Source organism: Maylandia zebra, linkage group LG18, assembly GCF_041146795.1.
Source record: "Maylandia zebra isolate NMK-2024a linkage group LG18, Mzebra_GT3a, whole genome shotgun sequence".
In the NCBI taxonomy this organism is placed as follows: domain Eukaryota; kingdom Metazoa; phylum Chordata; class Actinopteri; order Cichliformes; family Cichlidae; genus Maylandia; species Maylandia zebra.
In genome coordinates this window covers 2,661,687-2,686,179 of record NC_135184.1, presented here as the reverse complement: position 1 = coordinate 2,686,179, position 24,493 = coordinate 2,661,687, and the positions used below count along the sequence as shown (strand labels likewise).

Here is a 24,493-nt window from a genome sequence, read left to right as displayed (position 1 = left end):
TTTCTAGACTCTCAACGCACAATGCCACTATTCATTCACTCTCACATTCACACACTGGTGGAGGCAGCTACAGTTGTAGCCACAGCTGCCCTGGGGCAGACTGACAGAAGCGAGGCTGCCATATCGCGCCATCGGCCCCTCTGGCCAACACCAGCAGGCGGTAGGTGAAGTGTCTTGCCCAAGGACACAACGACCAAGAGTCAGAGTCTGAACCGGCAACCTTCTGGTTACAAGACGAGCTTCCTAAACCCCTGAACCACGGTGTAAGACTGCTGCTGCATAAATGTGATCTTCTACGCTGGTTACAATTTTTTATATACATATAAAAATCAGCAGGGCATGTCACTCGAAAACCTAAAGCAAATTACAGAAAAAAAGCAGTTTGAAATCCTGTTTACAGACGAGATGCTGTGATAAGGTTTCATTAATTTTATTTTTACATTTTTGTATTCACTTTATTTCATTTTATTGTACTGAAAAACAGAATATTGGCTGCATACTTACATTTATTCACTTAGCTATGTGGCAAATTGAATCACATGGAAGCTCAGCTGTTACTTGGAATCCAACCAAAAAACGATCATGAATGATTGAAGATTGTTGTAACGTTTGAATGATACGTGTAAGTTTTGTTTGGCTGGAGCAAACATCGAACGATGCCGTTACAAGTTCAATAAGCTAAACGTGACTGTTACACTGAGCATTAAACACTGGGAACCGTGTGAGTACACACGCCAATAGATATATGACAATAAATAAGCTGTTTTTAGATTTGTTAACTGGACATGTCGTATATTATACTTTTAAAAGTATCTCCTGCGTTGGCAGGTGACGGTTTGAAACAAAATGGGTTCAGGACTGATAATAATTTTGGTATTTTTCGCAATTTTGCATTTTCCAGTTATCAGCCACGGACTCAGTTTCTGTACATCCACAGAAACTGCAAAATAAGGTCATTTAAGAATAGAAATGAAAATAACTGCTCAAAGGACAAAAAGGAAATACAATAATAAAAAGAACAAATCTATAGCTTTAAAAAAAGTGACTCTTTTACTGAGTTTAAAACCACGTTATAACAAAAAGTGTCCATAGTAGTGCAGACTGTATGAAGTTCAACTGTAGAAGCAGGCAAAGGCACAAAGGCGCAATAGCTTCCTTTAAACGTGTCTAATGTGCCCACTGCAGGGGCTGATGGGAGCTTTGAGGACCTGTTAGAAACCACGTGGCCCTCGTCTGATCTCACAGCTCGTCCTTGTTTGGCCTCAGCTGCATCAGAGCGCCACTTCTCCCCAGGTTCACCAGAGGAAACACCACTGCACAAAATGCTTTTCCTCCCAGCTGCTGCTCTGTGCTGTCTGTGTTCAGGTGAGTGTTTCCAGCCAATCAGGAGCCAACAAAGTCAACCTGTAACAAACACTGTCACACTAACCTTCATCTATCTGTCTGTGTCTCTACAGCACTGGTTACCATGGCAGCACAGCTTATTCAGAACGATTTGACATCTACAAAGAAAGCTGGTGAAGCAGCATCCCTAAAGTGCACAGGGTTCGACCAATGTGACAATAATTACATGTACTGGTACATGAAAAAAGATCGAGGATCATTCACAGTGATTGTGCGTTTTGACCGCATTGAAAAAAAAACTTCAAAGTTCACTCATCATCTAAAAGAGTCATTTTCAGCTATGAGTGACAAGGATGATATTGTACTGTTGATCAACAAATGCAGTGTGGAACATTCAGCCACCTACTACTGTGTCTGTCACAAAGAAGTTCCCCACAGTGAGAAACGATCCCTGCAGCCTGAACAAAAACCAACAGATGAGTCTGTGACAGGAAGAGAGCAGCAAACCACAGCAACATCCTAATCCATTCATACGTGCTGCAAATTTTATCTCTGTTATACGTTTATTTCGTCATTGTCTTCTAAATTATTGCAAAATACACTCTGTAACAAACGCTTGTTTTTCTAATCAAAGATATTTAAGGTATTATCTTTTGCAATCATACCCTGATGAGCCTGATATCAGTGCAAAATTACAAATAATATGTAAGCCAGACATTGTTGCCTGTCATCTCAAAAAATCTGATTGGATTTTTACTACTTGTTTGAGATCTCTTACACTGTATGTGAAACTATACTTATTTATATATTAATTTATACAACACTAAAAATCTTCTCCTAATCATGTCAAGTTTCTCTGAACTCTTTTGAAATATGAGTCTTGCTCAAAGCTTTTAACCTTTGAAAAGTCAAAAGAAGGAAAAGAGAAGATTCTCTCTCTCTCTCTATATATATATTTATATTAGCAATTTATAACCAGACATTACAAGTCTTTGTAAAATCAAATTTAAAATGTTTTTCTTATACATTCAAAAACTATTTTTCTGTACCTTTAAATGGGTCTGGAGGCTGTTTGAGCTTTATTAAGAGAAATGTTCACTGTCATGCAATTCTTTTCTGTAAGCAACAAACAACACATGAAGGATATCAGCACAAAACATGTTTCAAGCATAGAGCTGTAATATTTAACACAATGAAAAAGTTAAAAATATATATGTTTTATAAAATGTTAAAATGACCTCAGTGGAATGAATATTTCTAGATCTGCAGTAACAACACAAATTCAAATTTTACTTCTCAATGAAAACAAATTCCAACTGATGCTTTGTGTATATCGCTGACACTGATTCTTGTACAGTTGTTGTTTTTATGCTGCATTCACTTGAGATAGGAACTTCTGCTACTATAGCTCTTTAGATGTTGACTTACAAAATGCATGTTTTCAGATCGTGTCTATTGATGCTACAGCACTTGTTGTAGCAGCAGTTGCTGTCATTCTGTGTACCCTGAATGGTGACCTGGATGATTCTCCACTCTCTGTGATTCAACAGAAGTAGAGCTGCTTTAGCTGAACGATGTAGAAACTTTTTCCTGCTGTGCTGACACGTCTTCATATTTAACAGAAATTCACTTGTGTTAATACATAAAATGGATTTAATTTTAAAGCTGTCCCACTGTGAAGAAATATTTCTTTTTTGATCACATCTATTTTTTAAGATATTCAACAATGTCCACACACCCTATTTAAAATCTAATATTACTAATCTACGCACTGCAGGGGCTGATGGGAGCTTTGAGGACCTGTTAGAAACCACGTGGCCCTCGTCTGATCTCACAGCTCGTCCTTGTTTGGCCTCAGCTGCATCAGAGCGCCACTTCTCCCCAGGTTCACCAGAGGAAACACCACTGCACAAAATGCTTTTCCTCCCAGCTGCTGCTCTGTGCTGTCTGTGTTCAGGTGAGTGTTTCCAGCCAATCAGGAGCCAACAAAGTCAACCTGTAACAAACACTGTCACACTAACCTTCATCTATCTGTCTGTGTCTCTACAGCACTGGTTACCATGGCAGCAGAACAGCTGATTCAGGAGCAGTTATCGCAGACCAGGAGAGCTGGTGAATCAGTCTCCATCAGCTGTGGAGGAACTGAGTTGTGTAGCAAAAATACTGTGTACTGGTACCAGAAGAAAGAGAGAGAAAAGCTCACAGTGATTCTGACTGTTAACAGGAATAATGGTTATGTTTATTCAGATTTCAACCATCCACAGAAAAATGATTTCTCAGCTGTAAGGAAACAGAATGGCTGTGAGTTGGTAGTTGCAAGAATTAGCTCTGCTCATTCAGCCACCTATTATTGCTCCTGTTTGAAGTCGGGTACCCACAGTGAATAATCATCTCTGCAGCCTGAACAAAAACCAACAGACTAGCAGAAATCAGACACCTGAGCACTTTCCTCATTTCTTTTTCCTTTAAGGGTTTAGAAATTCACTGTAAACAAATACAAGTTTCTGCCAGCTTAATCCTTATTTTCCTTAATTATCCTTAATTTTTTATTTAAACACATCTTTTTTTATTATGTCATTAATAAATATTGTATACATGTATATTTGCTGTATATACATTTTGCTCTTTATTGCCGTGGCCTTTCCCTTACCGCATGAAGTGCCTCTAGGTGAATGTTGTAGTGATTCAGAAGTGTACAGATATAATTTAACTGAATAATATAAATATATTTGCATTTTTGTTGATATTGCAAAATAAAACTAAACTTTATATAATTACCCCTTTCCAACAAAAAACATTTATTAGTAATCCTATCTTATTATTAAAAATTTTGTTTAAATGTATTTAAGTGTAATTGCAAAAAGTCAGAGCACTGTTGAGCCAACCATTCCTTTCACATTAAGTAGTCTAAGGAGCTTGGAAAGAAAAGTGTCTGGACTTCTTCAAGTTACTTGAAGACGTTTCACCTCTCATCCGAGAAGCTTCTTCAGTTCTAAGGTCAAATGGTGGAGAGTCCCAGATATAAACCTAGTGGGAGTTTCCCCCCACAGAGGGACAAAAGGACCCCTGATGATCCTCTAATCGCCTGAGCCAAGGTGTGAAAACAGGCGTGGGTCCCAATCAGCCAGAGTTTCGGGTGTGTTCATTGTGAAACCTGGCCCCACCTTATCATGTGATTTCCTGAGGTCAGACGGCCCAGGATGTGAGTGGGCGTTAAGGCGTCTGGGAAGGATCTCAAAACTGGATTATAGATGGCAGAGAGTTGGTGTCGTAAACCCCGCCTCTGTTCAAAGATGGTCGCTCACAGTGGGCATAGATGCTTCTTTCACTCCTCTTTCAAACCATCTGTCCTCTCTGTCCAAAATGTGAACATTGGCATCCTCGAAAGAGTGACCTTTGACCTTAAGATGCAGATGGACTGCTGAGTCTTGTCCTGTGGAGGTGGCTCTTCTGTGTTGTGCCATGTGCTTGTGAAGTGGCTGTTTGGTCTCGCCAGTGTAGAGGTCTGGACATTCCTCGCTGCACTGTACAGCATACACAGCATACACCACATTGTTAAGTTTGTGTTTTGGAGTTTTGTCTTTGGGATGAACCAGTTTCTGTCTGAGCGTGTTGCTGGGTCTGAAGTACACCGGGATGTCATGCTTCGAGAAAACTCTCCTGAGTTTCTCTGATACACTGGCTACATAGGGGATGACAATGTTGTTGCGTCTGTCCTTCTGATCCTCTCTCGCTGGTGTCTGATCTTCTTTTCTCCTCCTCCAGTCTATCAATGTGTCTTTTAGATCCCGTTGCTAAAAGGCTGCTCAAGGTCCCACCATTACTTACTGCTTCAATCTTAAATATCGCCAGTCTATCTCTAATAATGTACCACATGCCTTCAAGCTGGCTGTAGTTAAACCTTTACTCAAAAAGCATCTCTAGACCCAGCAGTCTTAGCTAATTATAGGCCAATCTCCGACCTTCCTTTCATATCAAACATCCTTGAAAGAGTAGTTGTCAAACAGCTAACAGATCATCTGCAGAGGAATGGTTTATTTGAAGAGTTTCAGTCAGGTTTCAGAGCTCATCACAGCACAGAAACAGCTTTAGTGAAGGTTACAAATGATCTTCTTATGGCCTCTGACAGTGGCCTCATCTCTGTGCTTGTCCTGCTAGACCTCAGTGCAGCGTTCGATACAGTTAAACATCGTGTTCTATTTGTCACAGCTGGCGGGGCGAGCCATGTATTGAAGGACCCAAGATGCAGGCACTACTGATGTGAGTGGGCTTTTATTGAGGAGGACGATGTACAACAAAAGGCAAAGGATGGCAAGAACAGAACTGACAAAACCTAACTGGAAAAACTAAGAATAAAACAAACCTGAAACCTAGAGACACAAACGAAGACGCAGGGAAACATAGACAGATGCAGGGGAACCACACAGGATGACAGAGGGCGATAACGTAGACAAACCAGCAACAGGCAGGAGAACACACAGGGCTTAAATACTCACAGCAGTAATCAAGGGATGGGAGACAGGAGAGGAACACAGCTGGGAGAAATCAGATCTGACGAGACACGGGAAACGTAAACTAAACACACTCACATGAGACAGAGACTTTCAGAGTAAAACAGGAAACTCACAGACACGGAGAACCAGGCGAGACACTGAACTTAAAAGACAGATTCACGAGCAGACAGTGTGACACCATAGACAGACAGAGGGAACTCAGAGAAGTGGTGCCAGGCAGATGGCAAACAACTTGTTCACACCTGCATTTTAACAAGTTAGACAGTGTGTTTGTGTTGGTCACTCACAGCATGCTGATGACAAGGTGTTTAAAATCAGAACTGACAGGCCATTTCATCTTCTCCACTCCACCGCCTACTGGTGTTGGCCAGAGGGGCCGATGGCGCGATATGGCAGCCTCGCTTCTGTCAGTCTGCCCCAGGGCAGCTGTGGCTACAACTGTAGCTGCCTCCACCAGTGTGTGAATGTGAGACTGAATGAATAGTGGCATTGTAAAGCGCTTTGGGTGCCTTGAAAAGCGCTATATAAATCCAATCCATTATTATTGTTATTATTATTATTAGTGCTTCCACTTAAAGCTGCTAAGCTATTGGTACAATCAGAATAGTGTTCCCCTCATCATCTCCACACTTTAACCTTTCAATCCAAAATCTGGACTCATCACTGAACTGAACATAACATTCGTCCAGATGTTCAGGTTCCAGTGAACATGCTGACACTCTGAATCTTTCCTGTTCTGATGCTCAAGTTCATCAAGGACATATGTAAAACCTGCAGGATACAGGCGCTCGAGACCCGGAGTTCGACACCTGTGCCCCTTAAAAATGAATGCCTAACCCTAAACCTAAACCTACCAATAACTTATTTGCAACCCTGACAATGAAACCACATTCTGAGCCTCAAAAATTCCTTCAAATTTGTGAGGACCGGTATGTGTGTCCTCACAAGTGACTGTTTGTCCTCACAAAGATCGGTAGACAGGAACACACACACACACACACACACACACACACACACACACACACACACACACACACACACACACACACACACACTTAGTGATTCTCCTATATATGAAATCCCGGAGATCATCCATATTATTATTTTTCAGGATTTGAGGAAATTGGTGATGATAAATAATAATAACCCACTAATCTGTAATTTAAAAAAAACAAAAACTTTTATGGTTCAGAAAAAGGTAAATAAAAACAAAATATAAAAAGTTACTTGTAGTTTATCCAAGAGAAGCACAGTTTCAAGGCAGTTAGCAGCCAAAATGATAAACTCCATGTGACCTTTCCTGGAAGTGAAATATGATACTTTACGCTCATTCACCTCAGCTGACAAACTCAACGGCAGAAAGGTTTTTGTATCAGTGTGTTTCAGTGTGGGAGGATCCGGTGATGAGTCCAACAGCTATCTCATCTTTGGCTCTGGAACAAAGCTCTATGTAACAGGTAAGGCTTAAAATGTATTTCACCTACTTGATTTTACTGTTTTTGTTTGTTTTTTTTACTTAAAAGTTTATATTCTGTGCCATTAAATGTTTTAAATGTTTCTAAAATAGTTTTAAAAAAGCAGTGCACTTAGTCTAACTTTAAAACGACAATCTAAAAGCTGTCAGAAATGTATTTAAGCTTTTTTATGTAGTGTGCTTTCCATCTTAAAACCCTGCAGACATTTAAAGAAGTGTAAGAAATAATTTAGTAACTTGTTCTCTGGTCTCAAACAGCTCCGCTCTAATGAGACGTAAGACTCTGCTTTCTCTGTCTTTCTCTTATCAAAAGAAAATTAGATTCACAAGGACTGTGGGAGATTTTCTTTCTCTCTTCTTTCTCTTAGTGTTGCACAATGTCTAATGTTAATTAAATCAAATTTAAGATATGATAGGAATTTTGGAAATTATGACAGATTAGAAGCATATCTGATCACAAATCTGTGTCACTGGGTGTTTCTTAATTGTTATTTGTCTCTGTGTTGTGTATCTATCTATCTATATATTATTGAGTAGTTGAATTGTTACATCTAACTTGAAGGTTATGCACCAAAATACAAATGGGCTTTTAAAAATGTTTCTATTTTTTTATCACTTTGCATTTAAAGGTTTTGCTGATGGAACGATGAGCCACATTTAAGCAGCTTGTTAAAAAAAATCAAACTGTGAAGAATCCTGTGATTAGAAGGTGGTGTAGTAACATCTGTAAAATGATGTGGCGCAAAAATATTCCACACATACATATAATTACATTTTGGTTCATGGTGTTAATATATTTCTTCAATTTTATATGTTTAACATGACCAAATAAAATAACTGTATGAAGGATGCGACAATTAGGAAGAGACCTGCTGCCGGTGCCGTACCTCAGCCTTCATTAGAGAAGGTTTAAATGATTTATTACTAAATTTTAGACTTAACAGTTAAAGCGAGTTAAGTGCTAGAAAATATCTCTTGGTAGTTGTTGTGTATTGTTTCAATGATTTTTCATCAAAACAGCATAAATGTGAAATTTGCTATTTAGAATGAGAGGAAGTTATCTTTGAATATATTTGATTAGTGATTGTGCAACTATGACAAACATGAAGCAAATATATTCAAAGATAGCAGAGACAGCTGGTTTGCTGAACGGTTGTTTTAAAAAAGTAGATAAAGAAATAAAAAGAATTAATAGTGAGCCGGTGAGCAGTGAAACATACACATGAGCAGAAATTACTTTGCACTTCTAAAGGTGCAGCAGAGCAAGTCAAACATTGTCTTGTGGATTTAAAAGACGTTTCCTTTATCTTTGACGACAAGACTTCATGACCTCAGCTGCAGGGGATTCAGATAAAACCACAAACTAGTCTAATCTGGAAAAAACAGGCCAGTGATTTCCCAGGATACACATATAAACTAATATGTATCTTTATGTCATTGTAGACTAGTAATGCATTTATCATATACTTAGTATTGTGGATTCTTTAGCCATAATTCATAGTAATATTTCACTGTAGCTATTATACCAACATAATCTGTATATTTCCATTTATTCACAGGGAAGTTTGGATAATAATGATTATGAATGACATAATTTTAATTTTCTGTATGCATAGATAAAAATTAAATTCTGTTATTAAGATGCACATATAAAACTGCAGAAGATTTGTGATAAATCATGGTACATATGTGCAGTACATAAGTGGGGGAACATACTGTGTATGTGTATATGAGTGGTTAATGATTATGGTCCATGCTGACGGTGTGAATGTGTGTCTGTGCTGCTTGTTGCTGTTAAACTTTAGATAAGCCGACAGTGAAGCCGGAGGTGACCGCTTACAAAGCAGCAAACAGTACCAGCCTCGGGGGGAGGAGCGCCCTGGTGTGTCAGGCCTCAGGAATGATTCCTCCTCTGGTCCAGTTCTCCTGGAAAAGAGAGAAGAACGGCCGGCTGGAGGATCTGCCCCCTGCTGAGGTGGAGCAGCTGGAAATCAAAGAGCCAGGACGCATCACTTCCATCACGGTGCTCGATCAGGGTGATATCTACTCATATAAATACCTCTGTGAAGTCCACCATGAGAAAGGCAAAGTGACCGGCCAAAACAAAATAGGTAACTAACACTTCATGACTGAGTGATTCAACATTCAGAGAATATTCAGAGAGCAGAGGAGAAGGTCATTGACATGACTTTGTTAATTCTTTCCTTTTCTTTTACAGAGATTAGAGGACCTTCTCCTCCCCCACCGCCTCCCCCACGCTGGTTTAAAGAGAGGCTGCTGTGTCTGATGTACACAGTGCTGATAGCGAAGAGTCTGGCGTACTTCTGTGGACTCTCTCTGCTCGGGATCACGAGAAAGAAGGGACGTTCAACCAACAGCACACCTGCTAACTGACTGTCTTTATACAGCTTTTATCTCTCAATTACATTAAAATTAAACTTCCGCTATATTAAACATGATGAATTTATGCTACTGACAAACTTGAAATGTTCACTGTCAGCAATACTTTGCATTTGAGTGACATATTCCTTCAAAATGAATGTGATTTATTGTAGATAATTAGAGTTTTGTACACAGTTGTCCCCATGAGAAAACTTCCTGTCATCTATCGCGCACATGAAACAGAAGCTGTTATTAATTTGTAAAAACAAAAATACTTTGCTTGTGTTTGCAGTTCAACAGCTTGTTGTGTTTTATAGACAGCAACAAACTGTGCCAAGGAAAACACATTGGTACAAAAGCAGCTTTTAGTAATTTTATGTCATTCATATTTTAAATATTGTTTTATTAATAATACTTTTTTGTTACTGTAAGAAAAAACATATTATTTTTTTATTATTTTCAGCTTTCAGCTGTTACAGATTTACTTCTCTCCGTTTGACTTATTCTTTTATAGTGTCAAATTTTAATAAATCTATTTCTGCACGAGACTTTCTTCAAGAAAAAATTATTTGAAATATCGTTTTTCATTTTTTCTGTCTTCTGTAGCAAAGTAAGCTTACAAAAATAATTATTGTGGAGTAATTCCCTATGAAAAATCTATGAAAAGCTTTATAGTTTGTTGTAAACACCAGTAAAATATTTCTTTAGAATCAGATTTTGATATTTTTGACTTAACCAAATATAATAAATGATTCATAGAGAAATTAAATGGCCAAAAATAAACAGGAAGCTCAAAAAAATTGAGTCTGTAATACTTGTTAATAAAGTTTTTCACATATGGTTTATTTTTGATTCCTATGCAGTTTCTCTGAGTTCGCTTTAATGTGGCAGAAACATTACAACATTTAAAACATCAGTAACAGTGAACAGAAAATTATTAACCCACATCTAACAAAAACAGTTCTGTAAGTACAAAAATATTTTATTTACTGTAAAACAAAAGCAAATTGAGAACTCACTTAAGTTTTTTTTAAGAAAGTTACCGAGTCTTTTCAATGAGATTAACCTTTAGACCAAGGGTGTCAAACATGAGGCCCGGGGGCCAGAATTGGACTTATTTAGACTAACCAGAAAAACATTTTTAATTTTTCCTCTAAAATTTAAATTTACAATTTTAAGTTAAGAAATAACACTGTCAAGTAGTGAAAATATTATACAGAAAATAAACCGTCCAAATCTGTGATCTGGTTCAAATAATAAATAATAAATCTTCAAGCATGAATTTATAAACAGATTTTACAGACTTAATCTGAAATGTTCAAATAATTCAAGTTTATTTATGCAACGCCGTTTCACAGCAGTGGTCTCGAAACAAAAGGCTGCTGGAGGGAGAAGTCATGACCGAGCACAACACATCCTGAGTCAACAAACCATAAATATGACAGATATCTTAATTTATTTCATGATAATTTAACTTCTAGGTAATTCATATTCTCAGTATTCGACTATATTCAGATCATAGTATGTACGGCGGGCTTGTTGGTTTCGTATCACTTGGTCAAAAACAACTGAAAGTGGGTCATTAATATTGTTTGTTTGAGTGTAACTCTGAGTGGGTGGAGGGGGCTCAGTGGAAAAAAGAGCTCTTGCATGTGAATCTGTTCTCAGTGCATCAGCACTTCCTTCCTCGTGCAGCAGATGGGCTGCGTGGGTTTCGGCGCTGCAGCCGCCACACCGTTAGCTGCGGTTTTTCACTTTAATGATATGTTGACAGTTACACGCACTGGTTAAAGAACGATTCCAGGAACTCGGTCTGATTTCAGCTGCATCTGCAATGATCAGTGTTTTTAATCAGTGAGAGAAACAACTCACAGATGAGTTCAAAACAACTGTGATGAAATAAAAGAAGAGGTGAAAAACCCACTCAAGAGTTCGTTGGTGACCATTTACAATGAAAAAAAGTGACACATTAAAAAAACCTTACACAATAATAACCATTGTGCACATATACAGCTGCGTATAACAATCAACACATGTCACAATTTATGCAAGACATCACATTTGTCCAACTTTTGTTTTTTAAACTAGTGCAGTCGTTTGTGTTCTTGTTTATTTAATTTAATTAATTAATACATTTTTGTGTTATTATCTTCATATGGGAGGGTTTAGAAAAAGGCCTCCTGTACATCTGTTCCTGTTATCAGATCAACAGAACATGAAACCCCCGATACAGAATCACAAAAGTCCCGTTGTTGCCTCATTCTTAGAAAAACAAAGACTTCTTCGAGCTGAAGAAAACATTTGTGCGCATTCACCAACAGTCTCTTTGTTTCCGTTCATAAATATTTAAAAACATCTTTTGCACCTTATTTACTGAAACATATTTACTTCTTCTAACATGAAGTGTCGTTAATATGACACATGCAGACAGATACAGGAAATCCTTTATATTATTATTATTATTATTATTATTATTATTATTATTATTGTTGTTGTTGTTGTTGTTATTATTATTCGTGTTATTATTATTATTATTATTATTATTATTATTATTATTATTATTATTAGTGTTATTATGTAATAAGGACAGTGTGTTTTTGGTAGCACTAGTGTGTGTGTGTGTGTGTGTGTGTGTGTGTGTGTGTGTGTGTGTGTGTGTGTGTGTGTGTGTGTGTCATTCTGTCCCTAAACAAAAAAGCTTAACAATTAATTAACAATTAAAACTTATTTTTCAGCTTTGTAGAGTAAAGTCATGTTCAAGGTCAGCTTAATGATTTATAAAATACATAAATAAAAAAATAAAAATATTTACATAAAGCCTCATAACCTACAAGAAACACAGGTGCCGTAGAGTGCCAGAAAGTAGAGTGTAAAGGTTTAAAATATCATAGTTGACCTCTGACCTTCAAAGTCAATAAATTGATCTGAAGGTCAAAGTTATGATAATGGTATGTAAAGTTATTTAAAACTATGTCTCTTAATGTCATTTTTTGCACTGACAGCATATAGAGAATATTTATATATATATATATATGGAGATCCTGAATTTCACATTACTTTATTCCTCTGAGCTCTTCTTCAAGGTCAAATAATGTCAAACTTTCATAAAATGTCTTTCAGCTCTAGGATTAAAGCTTAAAATGCTGCTGCCTTTGTGTGTATTGGCAACATTTAGGAAGTAATACGAGCATTCTGCACCTCACATGTGGCCTGCATCCAAATGTCATGTCACATTTGACCTCTGACCTCATGTTTACATTTCACATCTGCCAGTTATGTCAAGCATTTTAATATATACCAAACAAAAAACAAAAGTAAATGTTGAGTGTGAGGTGTTGTGATCATAATTATTTCATTATTGTTTTAAAATATTTTCAAAATTGTATTTTGAAAAAAGTATCACTAAGTATTAATGAACAGGTCTGGTTTTCTCTGACATACAAAACAACTCCAGGTGTCGCTGTTGACCAACTTTTCATCCACAGAATGTAAAAACCTATTCAGTCACAGTTCAGATGATTTAGGTTAAAATTTGTGTTCAAATCTTTTACATGTTTTAGTACATTTGGATCATTCATTTGACTTTTGTCTTCTTCTGATGCAGGAGTTCTGTTTGGAAATGGATATAATTTAAAACTAAAGATGTAAATGTGACAAACAAGTGTTAACATGGTTTCATAAATCACAGATTCTTTGAAGTTTTTTGAATGCATGAAAAAACTCACTCTGGATAATAATGTAACTATAACAATGATAAAATATGAAGCTTTATTTTTTTGTTTTAGAATACATGACCAAATTAAAAATCAAAATAACTAGACAATAAAAATCACATTTATTTTGATCAGTGATCAGTTTATTATAGGAATTTCCATTTGATCCATAACTGTCCATATATACTTCTTTAGAATACAGTGTGCATAAAAATGCAATATAAAAGCAAAATAGAAGCGGAATGAACTACATCATAAACACAACACTGATCAAAGTGATGAATGAGATGAATTGATGAGATGTGATGGTGAGAAAAGGCGAGCAGGAAACAGTCAGTCAGCATGTGTGCAGTTGGTGGACGCTCCCTTGTTTGTGAGCATCATCAGCAGAGAGAGTCCACAGCAGTACACCAGACTCTTCACTATCAGCACTGTGTACAGCATGTAGATCGACTTCACCTCGAACATAGATGGCACATAATCTGCAATGAAAAGAACAAAAACATAAATGTTTGGAGCTGCAGTGAGAAATGTCAGTCCTCTGCTGCTCTGCTCTCTTTGACAGCATCTCCACATGAAGCTGAATCACTGCTGAACACAGTCACCAAGCCTTCATTACCTTGTTGTGTTTGGAGCTTCCCCCTGTGCTTTATGTAGCAGTCACATTCATAGGTGCTGCTTTCATGGGTCATTAAGATGGGAGAGTAGGGCCTCGACTCTCTGAGCTCTGACTGCTCTCCGTCAGCAGGGGGCAGCTGCTTCAGTCGGCCGTTCCTTGTCTGGTTTCTACATGACAGCTGGACCAGAAAAGGAAACATGCCTGGGGGCACACACAGCAGGGAGCTGTTCCCATCTACGTGGACTCTGGGTCCTGTTGGGTAAAAATAGAAGTTTGAAGCAGCAACAAGCAGCACAGACACACATTCACACAGTCAGCAGCAGCTTCCAGCACTGCACTGCATTCAGTCTGATCCTGGAAACTACATGGACTCTGATCACTAAACTACTCATCAGCACAAAGTTCACTACATACACTGGATTCAGCTTCATATCAAACACAGTCATCACCTCATGTCATCATGGCTCACATGAGGAAAACAAAATACTTTTGAAATGTTAAATAACATTACATGTCAGTTTGGACCATTTTTTCCTGTTATTAAATTTGAATAAAATAACTGAAAAGATGAAGGGTGATATTTTGGTGTGGTGGTTAGCACATGAAGTAAGAAAGTTCTGGGTTCAAACCTGATGGTGGTTGCTGTGTGGTCACATGTATACTTGGTGCTTGTGTCGTCCTTTTCTGTCCACTCAGGTTTCCTTCTACATTCAAAAGACAAGTATGTTAGACTGACTTCTAAACTGGCTGTAGGTGTGGGCTCACAGCCTTTTCATAACATACACCACACTTCTCCTTGTCCATTACCAGCCTGGAGCTTCATTCTTTTAATATATGGCGGGGTGGCTGTAGCTCAGGAGGTAGAGCAGGTCACCTACTGATTGGAAGGTTGGTGGTTCGATCCTCCAGTTTGCATGCAGAGTATCCTTGGGCAAGATGCTAACCCCAAGTTGCTCTCCGATGCATCCATCGGAGTGTGAATGTGTGTGATTGTAGTTAGAAAGCACTAAGTATAGATAAAGTGATTGGGTGAATGTGGCATGTTGTATACAGAGCTTTGAGTACTCCGAGGGAGTAGAAAAGTGCTATATACAAATCAGTCCATTTACAATATACTTTATGAAGTCATGTTGTTAAGAGAACAGATGATTGTAAAAAACAAAACTCAGCAGTGTAAATAAACTTTTTTGTGTCTGGATTTTGTTTTACATGTTTTATAAACTTGTAAGCAACAGTTATTCTAACAAACACCTATGCCATATATGTTTAAAATGAAAATGAACATTAAGATTTGCGTGTTAGAATTTGTAATGTTATGTCTTAAGTTAAAAACAATTATGTAAAAGTTGTGTTTAATATAATTTTGCTTTCAGTTTTCATATTTATTAAAATTGCGTCAATAAATTATTAAAAAATCTTTATGGTGCAGAATCACTGAGAGGATCAAATCCTAAATATTTGTAACATCACTAATATTTGCAGAAATAAAGAATAACTTTAGTTGTTCAGTGAGATTTCAACATGTTTTCAGAGATTATTGAGCTTTTCTTATGTAACAATGGCTGCAGATGAATTCTCTACTAATGATGAAAAACTAACATGTAAAGCCTGAAGCAGCACAAACTGACTTTAAACACATTTTCAGCTTCTACAATAAAACAACTGAAGGAAAATAAATGTTTGTTCTTACCTGTTACAGACAGTTTAGTTCCAGAGCCAAAGATGAAGTAGCCATATCCTCCCACAGTGAGACAGACTGCTACAAAAACCTGTCTGCTGCTGAACGTGTCAGCTGAGGTGAATGTGTTCAAAAGATTAAACAGGATCATCTCTCAGCTCCATGATTTCAGCTGCTTAACATTCATATCAACATGAATGAAATATATATATATTTAAAAACACGACTCCTTTTTTTAAGCAATGCTAGCGGCAAAATAATAATGAAAGCAAATAACTACATAATAATTTCAGTTATACTAACATCTGCATTGCTGTTGGAGCCTTTATGCTTTAAAATCTTAGATTGAAATTGACTGTTCTAATAAAAGTCTTATATCAAACTGAACTTGTACGACAGGAGCAGGAGGACTGACCCACAGGAAGAGACAATCAACAAGGGGTGATGTACTGAACCAACATAATGTAAATGATTGAAGGAAGATTGTAACGTTGCATGACCCAGTTTGGGCCAAGCTTTAGCTGTTGGACTGATGGTCTCAAATCTGTCTCTAGGATACTTTTATACTGAGGAGTTCATTGTTAACTCAGTGACAGCAAGGTGCTCAGGTCCTATACCTGCAAAACAACCTCAAATCAAACTCCACACAGAAAGTCCCCGGCCTGATGGTGGAATTGAACTCAGGACCTTCTTGCTGTGAGGCAACAGTGCTAACCACCGTGCCACCGTGCTGCCTATGACAAAATATAGTAAAGTATAATTCTAATCCATAATATCGCCAGAGAGAGTGTTCGCCCAGGGCGCCAAACGGGCTAGGACCGCCACTGGTCCGAGGATTTGGCCCTGGGAATTTGCAGTTAAAAACTATAGCAAGAACCACCAGAGGAGTAACCACCACCCGAACATCATGGACCCAGAAAAGTGGATTTAGATATTTTTCCTCAGTTTTTCCGCTGCTTTTTTTTGTTTTGGGATTACAAAAAGTGATTATGTGATTATTATTTTTTATTACTTATTATCACTTGGTGTGGATTTTGCTTTGCTCCTGCTAAATTGAATTTATGAATTAATAGCAATTAGCTAAAACCCAACAGGAGTTATTTAATGTATAACCCCAATTCCAACAAAGTTGTGAAGCCGTGTAAAACATAAATGAAAACAGGTTGCAATGATTTCAAAATCTGATAAAATGAAGATATTTTATTCACCACAGAACATAGAGTTTACATTGAGAAAATGTACAATTTCATGAAAAATACTGACCTACTTTGAATTTGATGGCAGCAGCATATGTTAAAAAAAACTGGGAAAAGGCACAAAAGAGGGAAAAGAAAGTGGTTAAAAAATGTAGAGGAATATTTTGCAAATAATGAAATTAACTGGCAAAAGGTCAACAACACAACTGAATAAAACATCTTAGATATGTTTTGGATGTTCTGTTATGAATAAAATATGCGTTTATTAGTTTTGCAAATCATTGATTTTTCATTGCCATCTGAACTGAGCATGCTAACTTTGATTTTATAGAGCAGGAAATTATCCGGTTTTGCTAAATCAGAAAGACTTATTATGAGAAAATGTTGTCACTGTTCTGACAAAATTTTGTCTGAAGCAGTTAGAACAAGTGAATGCTATTGACTGGACCTCATACCACAGGCTATACCCATACAGAACTATACACCAGATCTGTATGGTTTACCGAAGATACATACGCAGGGTGCACCTTTAAGATTGTCTGCATGATCAACTCGGTCACCTATAACATCTCTAAGTTTCTGGCTTCGATCCTCAACACGTTGGCAGCTCTGAACACCACATCCAGAACACCTTCAATTTTGTTGAGAAGGTGAGAGATGTCATTATGGAGGCAGATGAAATAATGGTCTCATATGATGTACTTTGCTATCCTACCCTGGAACACCACCAAGTCATTGGTTCAGATATGTGGATGACACCTGGGTGAAAATCAAATCTCAGGACGTACCACAATTCACGGATCACATTAACTCGGTGGATCGACACATCAAATTCACCAGGGAGGATATGAAAAGTGGCAGGTTAGCCTTCTTAGACTGTGAGATTTCCATCAGTAATAGGGGACATTTAAAAGCTGATGTGTACCGTAAACCTACGGATCAGTATTTAAGGTTTGACTCTCATCATCCACTGGAGCACAAGCTGGGTGTCATCAGGACGCTACAACACAGCGCGAACACCATCCCCACAGACACAGCGGCCAGGGAGCAGAAGAACATCACATCAAGAAGGCCCTGAGTAAATGTGGTTATCCCAGCTGGACATTTGTCAAAGCTGGGAAGGGGCCTAAAGAAAGGAGAGAAGGACAACTGCTGCCTAAGCGAAAACCTGTAGTGATCCCGTACATGTCAGGAGTATCGGAACAGTTGAGACGCATTTTTTCGAAACACCGGGTCTCTGTGGCTTTTAAACCCCAAAACACACTGTGCCAAAAATTGGTCCACCCCAAGGATCGGGTCCCCGACACAAACAGAGTAACATAGTGTACGCTGTTAAGTGCAGGAGGATTGCCAGGATTTATACATCGGGGAAACCAAACAATCTCTGGCAAAGAGGATGGAAGAGCCACCTCGTCAGGCCAGGACTCTGCAGTCTATTTACACCTACAGGCCAGTGGACACTCTTTCAATGATGAGGATGTAACATCCTGGACAGGGAGGAACGCTGGTTTGAGGGCGGAGTCAAGGAGGCCATTTACGTGAAAAGGGAAAGACCATCTCTGAATTGAGGAGGGGCCTAAGGGTACATCTGTCACCATCTTACAATGCTGTGATTGCAGCCATTCCCCAACTCTCTGTGAATGGTACTCATGGACATTGATCAGTGGGCTTTGTTCAGAGGTTGTTGATCAATGGTCATGACAATTTGCATATTAATGATCAAGGAACTGACCTCACAGCCCACTGTTCATTCAGTGGGCTGGTTTCAGTTATTGTGCAAATGTCCTGTTTATAAGGTTGGGGAAAGCTGAGACTGCAAGAAGTCACCTGGATGAGTGACGAAACGTTTCTCCCGCTGAAAACGAATCAAACTTTTGGGATACCAGGTTAAGGTGTTATCAATGTTGACATGTCTATATTTTATATCACTAGAAATTTATGATTTGTTGGTGACGAATATCCATCATCAACATTTTTTGGGGCAAAATGATCTTAGTCTTCTTCTTCTTTCTAAATAAAATATGCTTGTGCTACCATTCCTAAAGAGTAAAATTAGCATAGCACAATTGTATACGTATTTAAAATGTAATTGGGATGGCAGGTTGTGGTTTGTGCCTCAGCTATAGGGGAGGGATGGTACAGTGGGGCAGTGTCAGGGAAGGGTGGCTTGCAGTGATGACCAAATTAGGTCTCTCCTATATTTTTTTCAGTAAGGATTAGGGATGGGTATTGATAAGATTTTCACGATTCCGATTCCATTTTCGATTCTGTTTAACGACTCGATTCTTTATCGATTCTTTTTAAAAAAGGAGAACACTAAGGTCGATTAGCTTAGAACTTTGTATTATATCTTCTCTTTGAACAAGATAGAAATTTAGGAGTAACATGGCCTTACAAACCCAGCAGTGAGATCTTAAGAGATCCAGCCTATGGCTCTTCAATGGGGTGTCACAGGGACCCCGGGGAAAAAAATTGCAAATGTAAAATAATAAAATAAATATTCTTCTGTAGCAATAACAAAGTATAACATAAATTATTCTGTAGCAATTACACAAGAATATCCAGTAATGTCCCTGCCTACAATTAAACACATTCACTTATAGAATAGAGCCAACGAGTTGAATCTGTTTTTCAATAGATTCGACACCACAGTGTCTGCTCCCACCCCCACAACCTCACCTGCAGTCAGCCTGGAATCCAGAGCCACACCACTGTGCCAGCCTCTCTCTTCACATGTTGCCTCCTGTGAGATTCCTGACACCCCTCCCCCACCCATCACCTTCACTCAATACCAGGTTGAGATGCAAATGAGGAGACTTCACTCAGGCAAGTCTGCTGGACCAGACGGAGTGAGTCCCCTTGTCCTCAAGGCCTGTGCCCCCCAGCTGTGTGGAGTCTTTCATAAACTGTTTATGCTGAGTCTGAGTCTGCAGAGGGTCCCGGTGATGTGGAAGACATCATGCCTCGTCCCTGTACCAAAGACGCCTCGTCCCAGTGGCCCCCAGGATTACAGGCCCGTGGCACTGACCTCCCACATCATGAAGACCCTGGAAAGGCTCATCCTGGACCAGCTGCGACCCATAGTAAGACCACATCTGGATCCCCTTCAGTTCGCTTATCAGCCTCGTCTCGGAACAGAGGACGCTATCATCTACCTGCTCAATCGTGTCTACACCCATCTGGACCAGCCGGCGAGCACTGTGAGGGTCATGTTTTTTGACTTTTCCAGTGCTTTCAACACCATCAGGCCGACCCTCCTGGGTGATAAGTTAGCAGCGATGCAGGTGGATGCTTCTCTGGTGTCCTGGATTGTTGATTACCTGACAGGAAGACCACAATATGTACGTCTCCCACAGTGTGTGTCTGACAAGGTGATTAGCAACACAGGGGCACCACAGGGGACTGTCCTCTCCCCCTTCCTCTTCACCCTCTACACCACAGACTTCAGCCACTGCACAGAGACTTGCCATCTTCAGAAGTTTTCTGATGACTCTGCGGTGGTTGGATGCATCAGCAGGGATGATGAGACAGAGTACCGGGCTGTGGTCGACTCCTTTGTCACGTGGTGTGAGCAGAATCATCTGCAGCTCAACGTGGCAAAGACCAAGGAACTGATCGTGGACTTTAGGAAGACCAGGAAACACTTGACCCCTGTTTCAATCCAGGGGGTCAGTGTTGACATTGTGGAGGACTATAAATACCTTGGAGTACACATTGACAATAAACTGGACTGGGCTAAAAACACCACAGCACTTTACAGGAAGGGCCAGAGTCGTCTCTATTTTTTGAGGCAGCTGAGGTCCTTCAACATCTGCCAGAAAATGCTGAGGATTTTCTATGAGTCTGTTGTGGCCAGTGCGATCCTCTATGCTGTTGCATGCTGGGGGAGCAGGCTGAGGGTCGCAGATGCCAACAGACTTAATAAACTGATCCGTAAGGCCAGCAATGTTGTGGGGATGGAGCTGGACTCCCTCAAGGTGGTGTCGGAGAGGCGGATGCTGTCCAAGATAAAGACAATGTTGGATAACACCTCCCACCCACTCCATGACATGTTGGTCAGTCACAGGAGCTCGTTCAGTGAGAGACTGAGATTACCGAAAAGCACCACTGAACGACACAGGAAATCATTCCTGCCTGTGGCCATCTCCCTGTACAACGCATCCACTTAACACACTGTTTACTGCAACAGCTACACATGTTTCTTTTCCAAATATTTATTTATAAGTGACTTATTTATGTATGTATGTATATATATGTATATATTGTACTATTCTTAGTTAGCGTATTGTCTGTCTTGTCTTAATGTTGGTTTAAAATGGAGCACTGTAACAAAAAATAATTTCCCCCAGGGATCAATAAAGTATTCTGATTCTGATTCTGATTCTGATTCTGATTACCGAAAATCGGGGGCATCTGCTGTAGCAAATGGGTGCAAGCCTTTTACCACAAACTTAGTCTCTGCTCGGTAACATTAGTCTATCCTGGCTTGAAAGGAGACGCTACCGGTAGACTGCAGCGAGAACTGCCAGCGAGCGCCAGCCAGACTCTGTCTCTCCCATCATGGTCACCTAAACGCACAGTAATGGCAGATAAGGCAGATCGCGCTAACATAATATGCACTGTTAGCTGATTATTTACCTGCCGCATTAACGGGAGAGGACGTGCAAACGTTACCGCTGCTGCTGGGTTGAGATTCACGAGTCCGGAGCGGAATTAAAAACACGACATTCATTTAAGGTCATCGCGTGTTTTGTGTGCAAATGCTTTTGCATATTCGTAGTGTTTCCTCCCTTAAATGAAATATCTACTTTGCAAGTATTGCAAGTTGCCCTGTTGTCATCCATTCTTGTAAAGTATGACCAAACTTTTTAGCGTTTGAGCCGCCGTGTTTCCTGCCAGGTAAATGACGCTCCGCAACGTGGTGACGTCATTCAGGGCGACTGGAATCGATAAGGGAATCGTTTGCAAAAATGGCAAACGATTCCAAGGAATTGAAACAGTGGGAACCGATTCTCAACAAGAACCGGTTTTCGATACCCATCCCTAGTAAGGATTGTGTGTGAAGAGAGGAGTCTGAGTTGGTGGCAGAGTGGATGGAGCTGCTGAGAGAAGAAGCCCAAAAATAATCATCTGTCAAAGTGTGTGCAATAAAGCATCTTTTGAAGAAAGATGTGGAGATAGGTTAATTGGTTAATCCAAATTGCCACTAGGTGTGAATGTGCGAGTGAATGTGAGTGTGAATGGTTGTCTGTCCCTGTGTGTTGGCCCTGCGACAGACTGGCGACCTGTCCAGGGTGTACCCCGCCTCTCGCCCTATGACAGCTGGGATAGGCTCCAGCGCCCCCCGCGACCCTGAAAAGGATAAGCGGAAGCGAATGGATGGATGGATAGAATAGAATAGAATGCCTTCATTGTCACTATACAGATGTACAATGAGATACAGAGCACCAGGGTGGTAACTGTCTTTGATGATGTTTGTTGCTCTGTTGAGCCGACCACCATCTTCCCCGGTAGGGCACAAGCATCGAAGGCGTTTGGAAAGGGAGGGGGGGTCAGTGTGTGCATATCAGTGTATGTGTGTGTGTCCAGAGTTCAGCTGAGACAGTGTCCTTCGCCCGCCAGGCTAAGTAAACAGTCTTCCAGCCAACCCAGGTGGCCTTGCATGGAATGGGGGGAACAGTCTAAACTCAGTCGTTATCAGGGTGTTTTGTTCAGTTCCATCCTCGAGGCCGCAGCTGGCGCCAAAGGGGTCTCCGCATGAAGTGATGATAGTTTTTACTTTAGTGCGAACAACTCATATGAATTTCAAAGCTGTTCTAACAGTCCAACACTGGTCTCTCAATCTCCCGTTGGAGAGCCATGAGCTTTCTTTTTGCTCAAAGAGCAGGTTCTGAGAACTCACGACCGCAGTGAGCTGCTCCAAGATGTGATCGAATTTGCACTCAAAGGTGTTGTTCGAGCTAGCCCCTCCAGATGTAATCCAGTTTTTCACTCAGAGGTCTTGTTCTGAGTGTTCACGGCAGCCGTGCGTTCTCCAAGATCTTTTCCGTGCTGACTCAATGAGCCCATTTTGAGAAACTCACGCCTCGTCCCATCATTTCAATCCCAGCGGGCAGCCTTGTGGGGGTTTGAACAGCCAGTTCCGCTTCCTTAATTCTTCGATAAGTCAGGGCCAAGCCAGCTCCGATCAGCAAGAACCCTGTTATCATGGTTCCGAATAGGTAGATATCTTCAGCGTCCTCGATCGACAGTCCCGCCAGGCACATGATCCTCCAGTTCTGGCAGGGAAAGTCCCTCCAGGGCACTCGGGCTCACCCGAGCCCAGACTTCTCGTTGAGAAAGGTGTGTCAATTGCATTCAGAGACCAGTTGATCAAATCCATAATTCCTCTTTTAGGTTTTAGAGAACACACTGTGAGAGAGTGTTCAGGGAAAAGTAATACAAAAAAAACACAAGACAAGCACACAGAAATGTGCAGGAAGTGGAATTTTATTGTGATGGAAGCAAGACAGCAAAAGTAAGTGGGAAGTCTTTACAATGTTTTTCAAATGTGAAGCACAGTTCTATAATGTTCTGCTGCTGGTTCAGTGAACTTTGGTGGAAGAATAACGAAACCTAAAGTTTTGGGATCTGTGCGACGTTGGCTTTAGGCACCTGTCGGCATGTCTGTGTGTTTTCTGCCGGGTTAATGGGGGAATCCGCACTTTGTTTTTATATGTTTTTACGGAATCAGTTTACCTGCTCTTTAATCAGCTACAACAACAAACAGCTGTTTCAGCTGTTGTTGAAATAGTTTTGTGAGCTCTTAGCTGAGATTCTGACATTGTGTGGAACCACACGTGTCTATATTTAAATAAGAGATCTGGTATTACATCCCGGTAAACCAGATGTTCTCCCCTTTGTCTCTGGTACCAGGGGCATTGGTTAATTGTTTATTGCTTAATTACTTTGTTCCCTTTCAATAAAAACATGCCATGGATTTCGATGGGATAGAAGCCAGAAAGAATCAATCCTGCATTGTCCAAAAACTTACAAACCTAAATTCATTAATTTCTAAACCTTTGTGATATCTAGAATTTTTTCTGTGATTTCTTTTAAACCTTTAAATGTAAAAAAGAAAAAAGTGACTCTGAGATGGAGGTGAAACATGTGAAGCTGGGCTGTGGTTTACTGCTCTCTTCCTGTCTCAGACACTGTTTGACATCTGTTCATCTGTTGGTTTTTGTTCAGGCTGCAGGGATCATTTCTCACTGTGGGAACTTGCTTTGTAACAGGAACAGTAGTAGGTGCCTGAATGAGCGAGTTTAACATTGTCTATCTTCAAGCGTACAAAGCCATTCTGTTTATTCACTGCTGAGAAATCATCTTTCTGTGGATGACCGAAATCTGAAGAAACTGCACCATCTCTCCTATTAATACGCAGAATTGCTTTGAATGTTTCATTTTCTTTCTTCTGGTACCAGAACACATAGCTACTACACTGTTCAGTCCCTCCACAGCTGAAGAAAACATTTTCTTCAACTCTCCTGGTCAGTGTTAAACCCTCCTGAATCAGCTGTTCTGCTGCCATGGT

General features: G+C 39.8%; 2 protein-coding genes across 2 annotated transcripts; one reads left to right on the top strand and one right to left on the bottom strand.

Moving 5' to 3' along the window:
* The first annotated feature begins 3,130 nt into the window (after positions 1-3,130).
* On the top strand, positions 3,131-10,170 carry LOC101477251 (uncharacterized). Its single transcript, XM_076876985.1, has 5 exons — positions 3,131-3,301; positions 3,394-3,723; positions 7,154-7,315; positions 9,138-9,443; positions 9,551-10,170. The coding sequence occupies exons 1-5, from the start codon at positions 3,259-3,261 to the stop codon at positions 9,724-9,726; spliced, it is 1,017 nt and encodes a 338-aa protein (XP_076733100.1). The 5' UTR covers positions 3,131-3,258; the 3' UTR covers positions 9,727-10,170.
* Positions 10,171-13,641: 3,471 nt separating this feature from the next.
* On the bottom strand, positions 13,642-14,492 carry LOC143413663 (uncharacterized). Its single transcript, XM_076876984.1, has 3 exons — positions 14,435-14,492; positions 14,047-14,298; positions 13,642-13,909 (listed from the first exon to the last, which is right to left on the bottom strand). Exons 1-3 carry the CDS (start codon positions 14,490-14,492, stop codon positions 13,761-13,763), a joined length of 459 nt encoding a protein of 152 aa, XP_076733099.1. The 3' UTR covers positions 13,642-13,760.
* Positions 14,493-24,493: the final 10,001 nt, after the last annotated feature.

Coding starts and splice junctions, on each gene's coding strand:
- LOC101477251 (XM_076876985.1), top strand. CDS start 3,259: ATGCTTTTCCTCCCAGCTGCTGCTCTGTGCTGTCTGTGTTCAG. Junction 3,302..3,393: donor TCTGTGCTGTCTGTGTTCAG/GTGAGTGTTTCC, acceptor GTGTCTCTACAG/CACTGGTTACCATGGCAGCA. Junction 7,316..9,137: donor AACAAAGCTCTATGTAACAG/GTAAGGCTTAAA, acceptor GTTAAACTTTAG/ATAAGCCGACAGTGAAGCCG.
- LOC143413663 (XM_076876984.1), bottom strand. CDS start 14,492: ATGACTGTGTTTGATATGAAGCTGAATCCAGTGTATGTAGTGAACTTT. Junction 14,299..14,434: donor AGTGAACTTTGTGCTGATGA/GTAGTTTAGTGA, acceptor TTTACCCAACAG/GACCCAGAGTCCACGTAGAT. Junction 13,910..14,046: donor GAAGCTCCAAACACAACAAG/GTAATGAAGGCT, acceptor TTTTCATTGCAG/ATTATGTGCCATCTATGTTC.